General features: G+C 39.1%; 1 protein-coding gene across 1 annotated transcript in view; it reads right to left on the bottom strand.

Annotated features, from left to right (window-relative positions):
* The window catches only part of LOC149829382 (FAD-linked oxidases family protein), a 55,395-nt gene that overhangs the window by 14,090 nt on the left and 23,609 nt on the right, over nucleotides 1–17,696 (bottom strand). Inside the window, exons 11-12 of the mRNA XM_090018083.1 lie at nucleotides 17,079–17,153; nucleotides 16,710–16,818 (exon numbers count right to left, since the gene is read on the bottom strand). Coding sequence (XP_089874209.1) covers nucleotides 16,710–16,818; nucleotides 17,079–17,153 — 184 coding nt within the window. The remainder of the gene's footprint in view (nucleotides 1–16,709; nucleotides 16,819–17,078; nucleotides 17,154–17,696) is intronic.

The following is a 17,696-nucleotide window of genomic DNA, read 5'->3' as shown; positions in this document are numbered from 1 at the left end:
TGAAAGGGACAAAGATTGAAAACACTAATGAGAAATATTGATGGTGATGAATTTTGAAGCACTTTAACTCTGGTGGATCATAAAAATTTGAAGAAAAAAAATCCACTGAAGAAAATTTTTAAGAAAAAGATTGGATAAACTGAGTTTGTGACTGTGAACCATGAGAAAATGAAACATGGAAATAATTGTTAAAGTTGTATTGACATATATGTGTATATACATAGTTATATACATATAGAATATGCATGTATATATACATTTATTTTTGTTATTCTGTATATGTCATAGGTTTACGCCCATTAGGGGCATTTTGGTCATTTCATTTATTTGTAATAGGTTGTGCCCATTAGGGACACATTTGTATTTTTGCTTTTTTTATTTTATTTTATTTTATTTTTATTTGTTCTAGTCATTGGGACTAGCCCAACGGCTAGTTGACTTAGCCCCTGCTGTCTATAAATATGGGTTCTTCCCATATCATGTGTAGCTTGTCTCAAGCACTCTCTCGATCAATGTATCTTATTTTTTATGTGTTGTTCTAGCCTGTAGGTGGCTTTGTGATATTGTTTGTATAGGCCCATAAGAGACTCTTTTGTTTTCAGCACACTCATGTATTCTTTGTAAGCCCATAGTGGCATTTACTTGTGCACTTTTATATCTCATTATATGGTATCACAGCTTTGGAGCTCTTAAGTTGTAATTCGTATGATCGAGGATAGCGTGGTGGTTCATGAACTCGAAGGAACATTGCTTCGGGAAGTGCTCCATCAGCATCTTCCCTCTTCTTCTTATTTTTCTCTCTCCTATTCTTCTCTGTCTCCAGCAAAGAAATTGTGACAGTTGTTCCCATCAAAATCGATGGGACCAACTATAACATGTGGGCCACCGCAGTGAAGGATTTTAGTTAGAAAAGGCTTGTGGCAATATGTTGATGATTCCATGTTCAAAATTGCCAAAATACCTCTATTACCTACATGTAGAATTACCAAAATACCCATATTATATATATACAAAATTACCAAAATACCCCTATGAACATGTACACAAATTTACATTTAAAAAAAAAGATAGTGAGACTAAGGAAGAAACCCTTAAAGGGAGCGAGAGAGAAAAAACTCTCTTGGACTACAAGAAGGCCTACAAAGAATGAAAATTTGGTCATGCCAAGGTTTTATCCCTTTTCATGGAGAGTATATGTGAAGAACCACGTGCCAACATTCTCAAATTCGAAAGATCCGATGAAGCATGGGTCATCATCAAGCAAACTTACACAAAAGGATGTCGCACACAAATGGGATTTGCGTGACCGCGTCCAGAATTATAAACAAGGGGATAAGACCGTTAGAGAGTATTATGAAACTCTCAAAAGCCAAGAAGTCATACCTGGAGGAGAAGAGGAAGAGACGGTGGCACCGGTCACGGATTGTCCTTTGAAAAGATGTTGCAATGCTTCTACTAGTTGAAAAAGATACATGTTTGAAATTGTCTTTCTTGAAGAGTCTTAATCAACTTGCGAAGTACCAACTGAAACAACCTTGTTTCCTCTTTGTTCTTGAATTCCGGACAAAATGGTTTGATATGACCCAGTTCCCCACAATTATGACAAAAAAATACCTCATCTTTTCCTTCCATCTCCTTTACCCTTATACATACGATTTTTTTCATAGTTATTGTTCTTATAAAAGTGTAGGGGTTTGTATGTATGAGTGTTGGCTTCCGTTTTTTAAACAACCAATACATTGTTGTGTGCTTTTATTTCATTTTGAGACCTTAATCTAGTATCTTCCATACATACTTGAGTTAAGACCTCTTGAATCAGAAGAAGCTCATCATGTCTTGAATAAGAATAAGCAGACAGCACTGAAGCGGCAGGGGTCGCACCCCTGCCGACAGCACTGAAGCGGCAGGGGTCGCACCCCTATCGACGACAGCGAAACGGCAGGGGGCTAGCCCCTGCCGACAACAGCGAAGCGGCAGGGGGCTAGCCCCTACCGACAGCACTGAAGCGGCAGGGGTCGCACCCCTGCCGACGACAGCGAAGCGGCAGGGGGCTAGCCCCAGCCGACAGCAGCGAAGCGGCAGGGGGTTAGCCCCTACCGACAGCACTGAAGCGGCAGGGGTCGCACCCCTGCCGACGGCAGCGAAGCGGCAGGGGGCTAGCCCCTGCCGACAACACTGAAGCGGCAGGGGTCGCACCCCTACCGACGGCAGCGAAGCGGCAGGGGGCTAGCCCCTGCCGACAACAGCAAAGCGGCAGGGGTCGCACCCCTGCCGACGACAGCGAATCGGCAGGGGTCGAGCCCCTGCCGTTCGGTGAAAGGACGATGGCAGGGGGTCAAATCCCTGCCGAAGAGAGAGAGAGAGAGAGAGAGAGAGAGATCGGGGCAGTAGGAGCCACCAGCCTCCTGCCGACCCCCTACGCAGGTCAATGAAGAGGGGAGGGTGACAGGGGGACGACCGACCTCCTGTCGGTCGCCCGATCTCCCACGGGGAAGAGAAGGGGGGGTCCGCAGGGGCCATTGGCCCCTGCCGTCACTCCGGCGTACCCCCAGAGACAAGGGTCCCATAGGCCCCCTATCGGCCTCTGATGGCTATGCAGGGCGCGACAGGGGCCGTGTGCCACCTGCCGGCCCACCTTTGAATCCCAAAGAAGGGGGAAAAAGAGGGAGGTGAAGAGGGTGGAGACGGCGTACCTGGAAGGGGCGGATCGCCGGCGGTGGTCGCAGCAGCGGCAGCGATCGGACCAGCAGAAGGAGGCGTCGGTAGGTTTGCCGGTGAGGTTGTTTCCTGCAGAGAACGAGAAGGGGGGCGGTGTAAGTTTTCCTTCTTGTTCCTGTTTGAGAAAGAGAAGAGAGAGAGCTATTTCGGCTGTCACGATTTCTGTTAAGAGAAATCGTGACCTAAATGTATATTTAAGGTTACATTATACAATGGATCCGGGTCTGGTATATCCAGACCCGATAACAAAAAAACATTAACCAAAATACATGATCTTCGGGTCGGATCCTGCAGATCCTGCACCTTTTTCACCCCTCCTCAAGTTGATCATGGTTTTGAACCATGAACAACTTGCTTTTAAGCATCCAAAAGCGATCCTTGGTTAACCCTTTGGTAAATATGTCTGCAACCTGTCTTTCAGTACTGACAAACTCAGGCTCAATCTCTTTTTCTTCAACCTTCTGTCTCACAAAGTGTTGGTCGATCTCAATGTGCTTGGCACGACTGTGATGTACTGGATTGAATGACATATTGATAGCACTTTGATTGTCACAGAGCAAGGTAGTGTGGGAGATCTTTTCTCCTACTTCAGTTAGAAGATGCCTGATCCATGTGACTTCGGCAGTGGCAGCAGCCATGGATCTATATTCAGCCTCAGTGCTTGATCTAGCGATAACTTTTTGTTTTCTACTGCTCCAAGAGACTAAATTTCTTCCAATGAAGGCACAATATCTTGATGTAGATCTCCTTTCGTCGGGATCTCCTGCCCAGTCTGCATCACAATATACAGTAATTTCGTGCTCGTTTTGGCCATAGGACTGTGGTAAGTATATCAATCCATCCACAATAGCCCCTTTCAGATATCTAAGGATCCTCTTGACCGCTTCTATATGTCCAGTGCGTGGCGCATGCATAAATTGAGACACTTGATTGACTGAATAAACAATATCAGGTCTAGTGAATGTGAGGTATTGTAACATTCCTATTATGCTGTGATACCTGGTGGGGTCATCACACAGATCTCCATCATGAGCACTAAGTTTTTGATGAAGTACACTCGGAGTTCCTAGAGGTTTGCAGTCTTTCATGTCTGCCTTGCTGAGAACATCTACAGTGTACTTGTGTTGAGTGAGTGTCAATCCATGAGTCTGGTTATCAACTTCTACACCTAGGAAATAGCGTAGAATTCCAAGGTCTTTCATTTTGAACCTTTGACCTAATAAGTCTTTTATTTCTTGAATGTATTCCGCAGAGTTTCCTGTGATGATAATATCATCGACATAAATTAATAATAGAGTGGTCACAGACTGGCTTTTAAAGATAAATAATGAGTGGTCCAGCATGGAATGTGAAAATCCATGTTTCTGAATCTCTGATGAGAAGCTATCAAACCAAGAGCGAGATGCTTGCTTCAGGCCGTAGATGGCTCTTTTTAGCCTGCATACATGGGTTTTACAATTTTGTTCCTGATATCCAAGGGGTTGTTCCATGTATACCTCCTCCTTCAAATCCCCATGTAAGAATGCATTTTTTACATCAAGCTGACTCAACTTCCATCCATGTTCAACAGCCAGGGAAATGATAATTCGAATCGTTCCCATTCTTACAACTGGACTAAAAGTCTCATCGTAGTCTTGCCCTGCTTCTTGAGTGAATCCTTTTGCTACAAGCCTTGCTTTATATCGTTCAATGGTTCCATCTGGCTTGTACTTGATTTTGTAGACCCATTTGCATCCGACAACATTTTTGTCAGGTGGTCTGGGAACAACTTCCCATGTTCCACATTCATGCAAGGCTTGCATTTCATCATTCATGGCCTCTACCCATTTCATAGAAGTTGTTGCCTGGTAATACAAGATGGGCTCTTCGTCCTTATTGATGGCAGTTAAAAACAGTTGAAAATCCAAGGAGAAGTTGTTATAACTAACCCACCTGTCAATAGGATGTCGTATGCGGTTTGATTTTCTGACCGCAAGGGTATGAGAAGGAGTAGAATTAGCGACTGAGGCATGATCTGAATGGCTTGATGTTGTCGGTCTCTGTCTGGAATAGACAATGCCTTTGTATCTGCCCGGTACTTCCTCTGCATTCTGTGACCCTGACGCCCCAGTGTTCTCAAATTCCTCTTCTTGTTGCACGCAATCTGAGGAACATGTTTCATTGGAGCCAGCAAAAAGTTCTGAGCTTAGCCAAGGATAGTAAATTTCTGGTGACATATTCGTTGTGTCAGCTCCGTGATCAAAATTTTGTTCTTCAAATACAACATTTCTTGAGGTTCTGATACGTTTGTTGGTGGGATCATAACACCTGTATCCTTTGTAGTCATCTGCATATCCCACAAATCTGCACTTTTGGGCCTTGTCTTGAAACTTGTTTCTCAGGGACTGATCAATGTGCACATAGCAAACACATCCAAAAACACGCAGATCATAATAACTAGGATAAGTTCCAAAAAGACAGTGATAAGGAGACTTATTTTCCAGAATAACCATAGGCAATCTATTTATCACATGCACGGCAGAATGGAAAGCTTTTGTCCATATGTTGATGGGAAGATTGTTGTCATAAAGCATACTCATGGCACTTTCAACGATATGCCAGTGTTTTCGTTCAGCAATTCCATTTTGTTGAGGGGTATGAGGACAGGACACCCTTCTTCCTATTCCGTTATTTTGAAGAAAAGAGATAAAATCACGGGATGAGAATTCCCCACCTCCATCACATTGGAAAATTTGAATGGACTCAGAAAATTGATTTTTGACAAGGGAAAGAAAATTTTGAAACAAAGAGAAGACTTCCGACTTATTTTTTATGAAATATATCCAAGTGTATCGAGTATAGCTATCAACAAAGATTAGATAGTATTTGCTCCCAGATCCAGAGGCAACTGGGGCGGGTCCCCATACATCAAAACAGATTATCTCAAAAGGTTTTGAAGCTCTCTTATTAATGGAATGAAAAGGCAATACATGACTCTTGCATGAAAGACAACTGGAACATTTGTGACTATTCTCATCCCTATTTAGACTTTCTTTTGGAATGAGATTATTAGATACAAGTTTCTCAATGAAATGACCTAATCGACTATGTCATAAGAATGGCTTATTACATTCAGCAACACTAAAAACATTAGCAGAAGAGGATGAACACGACTTTAATGAAGGCTTTGAATTCAAGTGGACAGGACGAACAACATGACAAGGAGCTTCTTCAAAGACATACATATTGCCTCGTCTCTTTCCTTCAGCTAATGTTTCCCTCGTGCGTAGGTCTTTGCCCTGCACAGAGAAGGGAGTGAATTCAACTGAAGCATTATTATCATCAATAAGTTTGGAAACAGAGACAATATTTTTCTTAATATCAGGAGCATGAAGAACGTTAGAAAGAGTGAGAGTGGAATGTGACATAGGAATGACAGTTTTTCCAACATGAGAAACAGGATGGTGGGATCCATCTCCAGTGACAATCTTACTTTTTCCAAAATAGGGAATGGGATTAGAAATCGTACCTGCATCACCTGTTACATGAGTCGCTACCCCTGAGTCGACAAACCAGGTGCCTTCATCACTCTGCTTCAATTTCAACTCTGACAAGGCAGATATCAGCAGATCTTTAATCTCTCCACTACTTGAGAACTTTTTTTTGTTTTCTGTCTGTGGACCCTTTCCTTTATTCTCTGGATTATGCCAACAATTCGCCTTGATATGCCCCTTTTTGTTACAAAGGAAGCAGGTAGGAATGGATCTTGACCCTTGCGCATGAGTTAACATATTTGGAGTGGGAAGCAGACCACGCCCTCCGTGTCCACTTCGCCCTTGTCCTCCTCGTCCTCGTCCTCTACCATAAGACACCCCTGTGGCAAAAACTTCCTGAGAATTTGTGTGGACGTGAGATTCCTCAAAGAACCCTTTCAGAGTCATCTCATACTGAATTAATTTTGCTCGTAACTCATCAAAGGTAGGAAGGGCAGGGAGACACAATAGGGAAGTGACGATCATGTTGTAGTCGGATCCCAATCCACTCAGAGTCTGTTGTACCATATCGCTGTCGCTCACCGCGCATCCTATAACTGCAAGTTGGTCTGTGATGGTCTTCATCTTGTTCAGATATTCCATGATGGTCATGGAATCTTTTCTCAACATCTGAAATTCCCTCTTGAGAAAAACCATTCTCGCCTGCGAAACTTGCGAATATGTTTGAACCAATTTTTCCCAAAGTTACAAAGCAGTACAGTTGTCGGGAATTGCAACAAGAACCTCTTGGGACAAGATGGAAGTGATGTATGCAACCACTGACTGATCTTTCCTTTCCCAGTTGAGGTACTCAACATTCTTAACATACACAATTGAACTTACTCCTTTGTCGTCTTTTTCTTCTCTCGTAACAAATTCGATTGGGGCGGGAGAAGTTCCATCAAGGTGACCTAAGAGACCTTGACTCCTTATAAAAGGAATGATTTGTCTCTTCCAAATCAAGAAATTTGAGGTATTCAACTTTTCATAAACGAGTTGATTGAGAAAGCTTGAAGAAAGATTCGATTGAGAAGAATAAGGATCCATTGAGAAATAAAATTCAACAAGAGTGTTCACGAAGTGCTCAGTTTTTTTTTTTTTTAAAATAAGCAAAAGACCGCAGGCTGTCAGATTCAGAAAAATATTGAGGCTAAACATTGAACTTTTCTTTACACTCTTGGAAAAATTTTGAGATTGACGTGATGAAAAGAAAATTTCACACGTTAAATATGTTTTCAGGTAAATGTAGAAGATGAAAGTCAGGGAAGAGGAACGTACAGCAAAAACTGGTATATCTGGATATGCAAAACAGATACAAAAGAGAAGATCGGACAAAGAGAACAAATCAAGTGATACCAAACAAAGGCAGATCTGAAATAGGTATCGATTTGGCGTTTCACGTGAATCGATTTCAGTGATTCACGTAAAAAAAAAGGAATCTACCCTTTTTGCACAGTCTGTATTCACGTAAAGAGGGTTTACGTGAATCTCAGATTACCACAAAGAGATCAAGCCCACGTGAGATGTGGGTCAGGTGTACAGAAAATTTCAGGAAGAAGGAGAAGAAATGAGCCACGTGAATCTCAAGCCCACGTGAGATGTGGGTCGAGTGCACAGAAAATTTCAGAGAACAGAAATAAAAATGAAAAGAGGGAGAAAGGAAGAAAAGTAGAAGGGGAGGAACGAAAAACCTCAAATCTCTGATCGTCGCACCTGTCGAAAACCCTCTTCGGCCCTCAGATGGATCTCTGCTTTGATACCATGTAAGTTTTCCTTCTTGTTCCTGTTTGAGAAAGAGAAGAGAGAGAGCTATTTCGGCTGTCACGATTTCTGTTAAGAGAAATCGTGACCTAAATGTATATTTAAGGTTACATTATACAATGGATCTGGGTTTGGTATATCCAGACCCGATAACAAAAAAACATTAACCAAAATACATGATCTTCGGGTCGGATCCTGCACCTTTTTCAGGCGGGGCATCGATCCTCCCCTCCCGCAACGCTCTTAAAGAGCTCGGGGAGGGGCGACAAAAGGGGAAACCCCGATGGGTTTCCCTTATCGGGTCGAAGGTGCGATTGGGGGGGGGGGGGGTGCGGCGCACAGGAGAAAGGGTTTTCTCAAAACCCTTTCCGTTATGTCGGGTTATTAAAAACCCTAACGACGATGGGCCCGGGTCGGGTCCGGACCCGACCCAGCCCGGGTCCGATAAATTTTTTTTTTTTAAATGCGGGTTTTACATCGCCGGCGGTGTCCACTCTGTCACCACCACCCTCATCTGACCACCACCACCGGTGGCGTCCTTTCCCTGGTCGAGATTGTCGCTAAAGCGCAACTCGAACTCGTCAAAAAATCTGGTGGTAGAGAGGCCGGAGGGTTTCACGGCGATGGTGGTGGCGGCCTTCTTCTCCTCTTCGCCATGGCTCGGCTTCGTACGCTCGTAGGGGGAGAGCCATTTGGCGCGCATGTACTCGGGCTTCCGCCGGGGTGGGAAGTGGAGTCCCTTCCTCTCAGTGACTGCTTCGCGGCCTCAGAGACGATGGTGACAATCTGGTGGAGCAAGTCGGCTTTCCCGACGAAGATGGATGACAGGGACTGGAGCATTGCCCGGTAGTGGCTCGTCAACCCGTTTACCCATTTACCCGAACCTGACCCGACCTGCCAACCCGTTTACCCGACCGCCAACCTGCCCGCCAACCAGTTTACCCGCTTACCCGAAACCGACATGACAACCCGTTTACCCGACCCGACCCGTTTATTAAACGGGTTAACCGTGTCATGTCAGGTTACCCGTTTAATAAATGGGTCGGGTTCGTGTTTGCCACAGCCGACCCGTTTAATAAATGGGTCGGGTTCGTGTTGAGGTATGCTGACCCGCCAACCCATCGTGTCGACCCGCCAAACCGACCCGATTGCCACCCCTAGTCATAAGAATTATTAGATATTTGCACAATTTTGTTTTTAAAGGTCTTTTATTACCTTCTCTCCACTAGAAGTAATTGCATATTCTGATTATAACTGGGGAAGAGATCTCAATAATAGACGCTTAACTATTGATTTTTGTGACTTTATAGGTAACTCGTTGGTATCTTGAAAGTGCAAAAAGCAACAAAAAGTATCTCTATGCGCTATGGCTACCACAACATCAAAAATCGTATGGTTGAGAAGACTTCTTGAAGACATAGGGGTGTATTTGCAATCACCTTCAAGGTTATGCTATGACAACAAGAGCGCCATATATATAGTTGAAAATCATATATTTCATGAAAGAACTAAGCACATTAAAATGGACTGCCACTAGGTTTGTGAAGAGTATTTAAAAAAATTATCACATTTCCATATGTAGCATCGGAATATCGGTTGGCCAACTACTTCACCAAGGCGCTCCCATCTCTCTGGTTTCATTTCTTGATAAACTTTCGGTGTTATCACCATAAGTTTGAGGAGTGTTAAAGTTATATATATATGTTTGTGTGTGTATGTTTATGTGTATACATAGTTATATACATATATGATATGTATGTATATATACATTTATTTTTGTTATACTCTATATGTAATAGGTGTTAGAAAGTGACATTGAATACATTAGGTTCAATAATGAACCCATACACATGCACATGAAGTGCGAATATACCCACTAAAGGGAACAACACAAGCACATAATGTGCTAACACATAAACCCACAAAAGGGGCAAAATATGACTTAAAGTCATAACTTGAATATCATTGAAGAAAAAGGAAGAAGAGGGTAAAAACCCAATACAATGGAGCAAATGCTCCTCCAAGAAGTGAAGAATACAAAGGGGGAGACCCCTATTTATAACACAAGAGAGGAGCCACCTAGGGAGGCTCCCCAAAGGAGTCGTTGGGAGCCCCCAACGGTCACATTTGTGACCGTTGGGGGCTCCCAACGACTCTTTGGGGAGCCTCCCTAGGTGGCGCAAACCACAAAAAATAAAAAAAGGAAAATAAAAAACAAAAGAAAAATTATAAATGCATATTCCAATTGGAATATGCGTAAAATGACAAATTACAAGAATACCCTTGAGGGTATTTTAGGAAGAGAAAAAATATATATATATATATATATATATATATATATATATATATATATATATATATATAAATAGAGATACGTATACATATATATGTATACGTATCTTCATATACATATATATAAATATATATATGTACATTTAAGGATTATATTTCAACATACATATATGTGTACGAGTACACATATTTTAACACCCCCCCTCAATCTTTGGGGGGAAACGAAAAGATTGAAAAAAAGGCACAAGACTCCAAGAGGCTTCGGTAAGGATGCTATTGAAACTTGTAAATGCTTTCCTCCAATTGCCTTCTAATGGTGAACGCATTCCCCGATCCATCCAGGGTACTTCTTTTTATCCTATCTCCAAGATCCTGTGGAATAACAACAAAGAACAAGTAAAAAATATCTGTGTACTTTACTCAAAAGAAACATTCCTAACAAAGTTAATTGAGATCATATCGGATGACTCATCCGTAAAACAATGGTGCAAAATTATAACTTATGCATAGAAATTTGAAGCACATGATAGGATAATTACTTTAGCATGATATATGATTTTGAAACTTTGGTTTTCTAATTTTTCTTTTCATGCTAACGAGTGAGCGGAAATGGATTGCAATAATGCATAATGCATTCATAAGGTCCAACATTGGACAAACACAACCCCATAATAGGGAATAACAAAATGGTCCACTAAGGGACACCACAATAAGCCTACGAAGAGGCATAAGTTATATATACTTTATTGAATGAGGGCCTAAAAGGCCATAATGAGCATACGCATATACTAACATAAAATAAATTAATACTTAACAAAATCATTAATGAACATGCTCCAAACATATTTTAGACAAAATGAACACAAGAGTTCAAAAGATTTTAAATCCATTTAAGAGGCAAATTAATGAGTGTTATTTGAGTAGAGAACCTTATATATTTAAAAAAATCTCACTCAAATGACAAAAAACTCATTTTTAATATCAAATACAAAAGTGGCCAAAAATATCAATTTGATTTTAAAATATGCATATCAAATATATGATTCACTTGTATCTAAAAGAAAGCGACATATGAATGAAATTTCATAAATTTCAACAATAGTTCATCCATTACAAGCAACTACCTCATTAGTCCTCCAAAAACTCATAAATCAAGTGTATAAGCAACTAGATCAAGAATAAATATAATGTCATTAAAGGCCAAAGACACACACAAAGGTGTGCCAAAAAACCTCTTGTCTACATGTAATAATACTTGAAATGAGTGCATCAACGACAAGAACAAGAGAATACCCGCCAACATGGACCAAAAGCATCTCTTGTCTACGTAAAAATACACTCAAGACCAAGTATATTCAGCTACTAGAACTAGAGTATCAAGCCAACCATGAGCTAAAACACAATACGTCTCTTGTCTACATAAGATGACACTTGAAATGAGTGAAAGAAGTCAATCATGGGCATACATCTCAGCGACTAGAACAAGGACACAAATGCCAACATAGGCTAAAATCACACACCATGGTGTGAATCAACGTGCCTTGTCTACATATAATAACACTCAAGACAAGTGTGTTCAGCTATTAGACCAAGAGAACAAAAGCCAACAAAGGGCTACCAACACACAAAGGTGTAATAATATGTCTTGTCTACGTATGATGACACTTAGATAAGGGGCATAAAAGGAGAAGACTTTTGAGGCAATAAAAACTTGTAATGACAAACATATAAATAAAACCTTGAATCAATAGAGCAATATTCTTCAAAAAGAATACCCATAACAATAATATTTTGGAATAAATGTGTGAATATACACACACCAAGAACACTTGTGAACAGAAGCACAAAACACAAATGTGCAAACATACTCATAAGATTCATAATAAAAGGTTGGGAAATAATCCAAAAAACCTTGATTTTAATATACCTTAAAATATTTAAGGTTTCAAATATCCATCACATTTACATATAAATGAAAGCATCTACTAGATCAATGGCCAAAAGAGAAAAACGAGTGACACACTCATAATTAGAGATCGTATAACAAATCATTTTAGAGTCCCAAGGTACCCATAACTCACCTTAACAACTTGTGATGGATAAAATAAATGCCATAAAAGGCAAAAATACTTTTGCAACAAACATAATGACATAAAGAAATCATCTTGGGATAATCCAGACAATCAAGCTTATAATAAAGGAATCACAAGAACCGTAACGGTTCCCAAAGAGAGCTATAACACAATACTCAAAGAAAGAATATTCAAAAGTACTTGAAAATTTATAGAATTGGGATTAAATCCCATACAACAAGCTTTAATATTCTTTGATTGTGATGAGATATGCGGAAACTTATAAAGTGCTATAAGCACTTATAATGTTTTATAATGATTAAACAAAAGAGTCAATATCTAAATTCATTATATTTTCCCAAATAGAAATGTGCACAAAAGCAGCACAATGGATGTGCACGAAGGCACTCATACAATACTTGAACAAATACACACCAAGGTGTAAACAAACATGCACTAAGGCATGTATACCATAGAAAAGAGGGAATGCATACAAGCACAAATATTTGAAAAACAAATGTGCATAAAATACAAAAATACACAAAAGTGAACAAGCATGCACTTCATAGAAAAAGCAATGCTTGAGTCTCTTTAACTTTAATTATGCAATTATATGCTTGACACATGCAATTTAAGACAAAGAAGACCATATTACGGCCAACGTAGGCATCTTTAGAGATATAATCAAGAGGTTTTGAAACCTTATGTGAAAAATACAAACCAACAAGTTTATAAAGTTGCATCATTATAAGAAAAGTCAAAATTAATGAAATCTTTTATACCAAAAGATGCAATAGATACACTATGCATTCGATATAGTGCGAGAAGGTCTTTTCAAAGATCTTTCCTAATGAACACAATGGTTCATACAACATATTTATCACAAACAATTTTTTTTCAAAATTCTTTAAATAATCCAAAAAAAACATTGAAAGGCCTTTCTCATAAATAGTTATCATTAACAAGAACTACTTAGGATTCATAAAAAGGTAAACAATAAAGATTTAGATGTGAGAGATTCTCATACAAGAATTCTATCAATTTTTTTTTCACACAAAATGCACTAAAATCCATAAACAAGAGAGGAACTCAAAACAAATTAGGCTTTATATGAGAGTCAAGAGTTTTTAAGCAAAGATCATTAATTTAGCAAGAAATCATATATAATTTTTTAAAAGTTAACTTATAGGTCAATCATGAAATACTTTTGTAAAAATCATAAATTTCTCATACAAACAACAACAACAACAACAACTACGCCTTCATCCCAAAACAATTGGGGTCGGCGATATGAACCAACAAAGAAAATCATTCTGGGTCTTCCACATGAATCCTTCTCCTCCATTCATTTCTATCCAATGCCATGTCCACGGTGAGGTTCAAAGCATTCATATCCTTTCCTATCACCTCCATCCATGACTTCCTAGGCCTACCCTGACCTCTTTTAACTAATATATTTTCCCATTTCTCCATCCTTCTAACTGGAGCATCATTAGGCCTTCGTCGAATATGTCCAAACCACTGTAAACGATTCTCTCTCATCTTATTTTCAATGGGTGCAACGCCTACCTTCTTACGTATCTCCTCGTTCTGAATCTTATCTTTTATTGTATTTCCACACATCCATCTCAGCATACGCATCTCAGCTACACTCATTTTTTGAATATGATGTCTCTTGGCAGCCCAACATTCCGTACCATATAGTAAAGTGGGCCTAATAGTCGTCCTATAAAACTTTCCCTTCAACCGCAATGGCATTCTACGATTGCACAACACTCCAGTTGCACTCTTCCATTTCATCCACCCAACCTTTATCATATGATTTACATCTCCATACTTTTGAATAATAGATCACAAATATTTGAAAGAATCATCCACCGGTATTTCTTGCTCACCAAGCTTCACTACACTCCCATCTCTATTTCGTTGCTTACTAAATCGACATTCCATGTATTCTGTCTTACTCTTACTCAACTTAAAACCTCTTGCTTCCAATGTCTGTCTCCATAATTCTAACTTAACATTAACCCCAGCTCTAGACTCATCAATCAAAACAATATCATCAGCAAACAACATACACCACGGCACATTTTCTTGAATTGATCTCATAAGTTCATCCATCACTATAGCAAATAGGAAAGGGCTTAAAGCAGATCCTTGATGTAACCCAACCGTTATAGGAAAATTGGTTGTCACCCCTGCACAAGTGCGGACATTGGTTATTACTCCTTCATACATATCTTTAATTATACTAATATACTTGAGAGAAACACCTTTCTTCATCATTGTCCACCAGAGAACGTCCCTAGGTACTCTATCGTAAGCCTTCTCCAAATCAATAAAAACCATATGCAAATCTTTGTTCCTCTCTCTATTTCTCTCAATAAGTTGTCTAAGAAGATGTATAGCTTCCATAGTAGATCTTCCAGGCATAAAACCAAATTGATTCTCCGATATCATGACAACCTTCCTCAACCTAGACTCAATCACCCTCTCCCAAAGTTTCATAGTATGACTCATGAGTTTTATACCACGATAGTTTGTGCAATCTTGTATATCACCCTTATTCTTATATAGAGGCACCAAAGTACTCTTCCTCCACTCATTAGGCATCTTATTTGTCCGCCAAATCTTGTTAAAAAAATTTGTCAACCATTCTAAACCTTTCTCTCCCAAGCATTTCCAAGCCTCGATAGGTATACCATCTGGGCCAACTGCCCTTCTTGATTTCATTTTCTTCAAAGCCTCTGCATTATTAAAAAACATAAATTACTATTATATGCGATGAGTAATCGATAAATATATAAACAAGAATTACATATTTGGACAACAAACAAGTTTACCAAATTTAAAAGAAGACATTTTAAAATATACGAACACGCGAAATGTGAAAAGAAATGATTCAACTATCATAAACACTAAATGTACAAAATATATGCAAGAAAAATAGTTTCATAATGCATAATATGTTAGGAAAAGAGATACATACCGGAAACTTAAGAAAAAGAGAGGAATAATGAATACTTCACCATTTCTTGAGCAACACGCTTTTCGTTGCACCAAAGGACAACCCCATCGTGACTTTGCTCTGATACCATGTTAGAAAGTGACATTAAATACATTAGGTTCAATAATGAACCCATACACATGCACATGAAGTGCGAATATACCCACTAAAGGGAACAACACAAGCACATAATGTGCTAACACATAAACCCACAAAAGGGGCAAAATATGACTTAAAGTCATAAGTTGAATATCATCGAAGAAAAAGGAAGAAGAGGGTAAAAACCCAATACAATAGAGCAAATGCTCCTCCAAGAAGTGAAGAATACAAAGGGGGAGACCCCTATTTATAACACAAGAGAGGAGCCACATAGGGGGCTCCCAAAGGAGTCGTTGGGAGCCCCCAACGGTCACATTTGTGATCGTTGGGGGCTCCCCAACGGTCACATTTGTGATCGTTGGGGGCTCCCCAACGACTCTTTTGGGAGCCTCCCTAGGTGGCGCAAACCACAAAAAATAAAAAAAGGAAAATAAAAAACAAAAGAAAATTTACAAATGCATATTCCAATTGGAATATGCGTAAAATGACAAATTATACGAATACCCTTGAGGGTATTTTAGGAAGAGAAAAAATATATATTTATATATATATAAATAGAGATACGTATACATATATATGTATACGTATCTTTATATACATATATATAAATATATATATGTACATTTAAGGATTATATTTCAACATACATATATGTGTACGAGTACACATTTTAACAATAGGTTTATGCCCATTAGGGGCATTTTGATAATTTCATTTACTTGTAATAGGTTGTGCCCATTAGGGGTACATTTGTATTTTGGCTTTTGCTTTTTATTTTGTTTTTCTTTTATTTGTTCTAGCGGTTGAGCCAATTGACTAGCCCCCTATGTGTTGTATGCTCTCTATAAATATGGGTTCTTCCCATATCATGTGTAGCTTGTCTCAAGCACTCTCAATCAATGTTTTTTATGTGTTGTTCTAGCCCATAAGTGGCTTTGTGATATTGTTTGTATTGGCCCATAAGAGGCTCTTTTTCATTGTGGACGCTCTTGTATTCTTCGTAAACCCATAGTGGCATTTACTTGTGCACTTTCATATTTCATTACAATAATGTGAAAAGATGAAATTTGATGAGATGAATATACCAATGACAAAAGCAAATATGAAGATCACACCTCATAAAGAAGATAATACGTTCATATAAATTCCTATATGCTAATCCTTTTTGAAATTGTAGCACAGTTTTCAGAGTAATAAGAATTTTTGGGCCAATTAAATAGTGTCAAAGAAAAGCTAAAGTCTGCTTACCAGTGCCCACAAATTCGAACATCAAGGTAGGAACCACTGGAAAATTCTTTCCATTTGCCAAGTTGATTGCCTTGACCTGAACTTCATCCAGGAGTTCCACCCTTGAAACCTACAGAAAAGATAATGTAATAACACAAGCACTGAACCGTAATTAATACTGGAAGATAAATACAAATATTGAAGATTATCATAATTTCTGCTTAGTCCACACTGTGACCACTTGACAGCACCCACAAGAATATAGAAAAGGTTACAATGGATGTTAACAATTCTACCAACTTTTGCACAACTAGACTATATTGTCTGAAAATAGTTTCAGTCTCACACAACAAAATTTTGAAGTGCAGAAAACATGTAAGAGAGCTAAACCTGTATTCCAGATAACATGGTGGCAATAGCAACATCAGCTGCATCCTTGATTGTAGGAAAATGGCACATTGCAACCTGTACATTTCACATCATATAAAGCCTAAGTTGGTACTTTCATCCATGATTACAGCAGCAATTAATTAGATTCAGCAAACTAGAGTTTAGTTTAGGCAACATAGGCAGATCAAAAAAATCTTAACTCCCGCAAATGAAAAAATAACATTTGTATTTAGAACCGACTATTATAAACCAAGAGATTGAACAACCAGCACTTCCTATTTAGTTGCAACAATTCTCAGAAACTAGCAGCTTCAAGAAGTATTTACATGTTTCAGTAAGATGTCAAGACAACAAGAATGCCATCATTATCAAATATTTGGATGATTACATCAATGAAAAAAAGAGAAAAGCATCATGGAAAAGCCAACATAAAAGTGCATTCAGGACATCCAGATAAATTTTGCTACTTGGAAGGAAGAGTGCTCTACAACAAATTAAACTGCTTCATTATTCACGTAATATGTACTCATACCATGGTAGCAGCCATGAAAATTTTCACCAAACTAATAAAAATATTTGAAACCTCTGCCATCATTATCAAATATTTGGATGATTACA

The sequence above is a fragment of the Nuphar pumila genome, chromosome 9, assembly GCF_984573655.1.
Source record: "Nuphar pumila chromosome 9, dmNupPumi1.hap1.1, whole genome shotgun sequence".
Taxonomy (NCBI): domain Eukaryota; kingdom Viridiplantae; phylum Streptophyta; class Magnoliopsida; order Nymphaeales; family Nymphaeaceae; genus Nuphar; species Nuphar pumila.
Note: the sequence above shows the minus strand (reverse complement) of the source record. Positions and strands in the feature narration are given on the sequence as shown.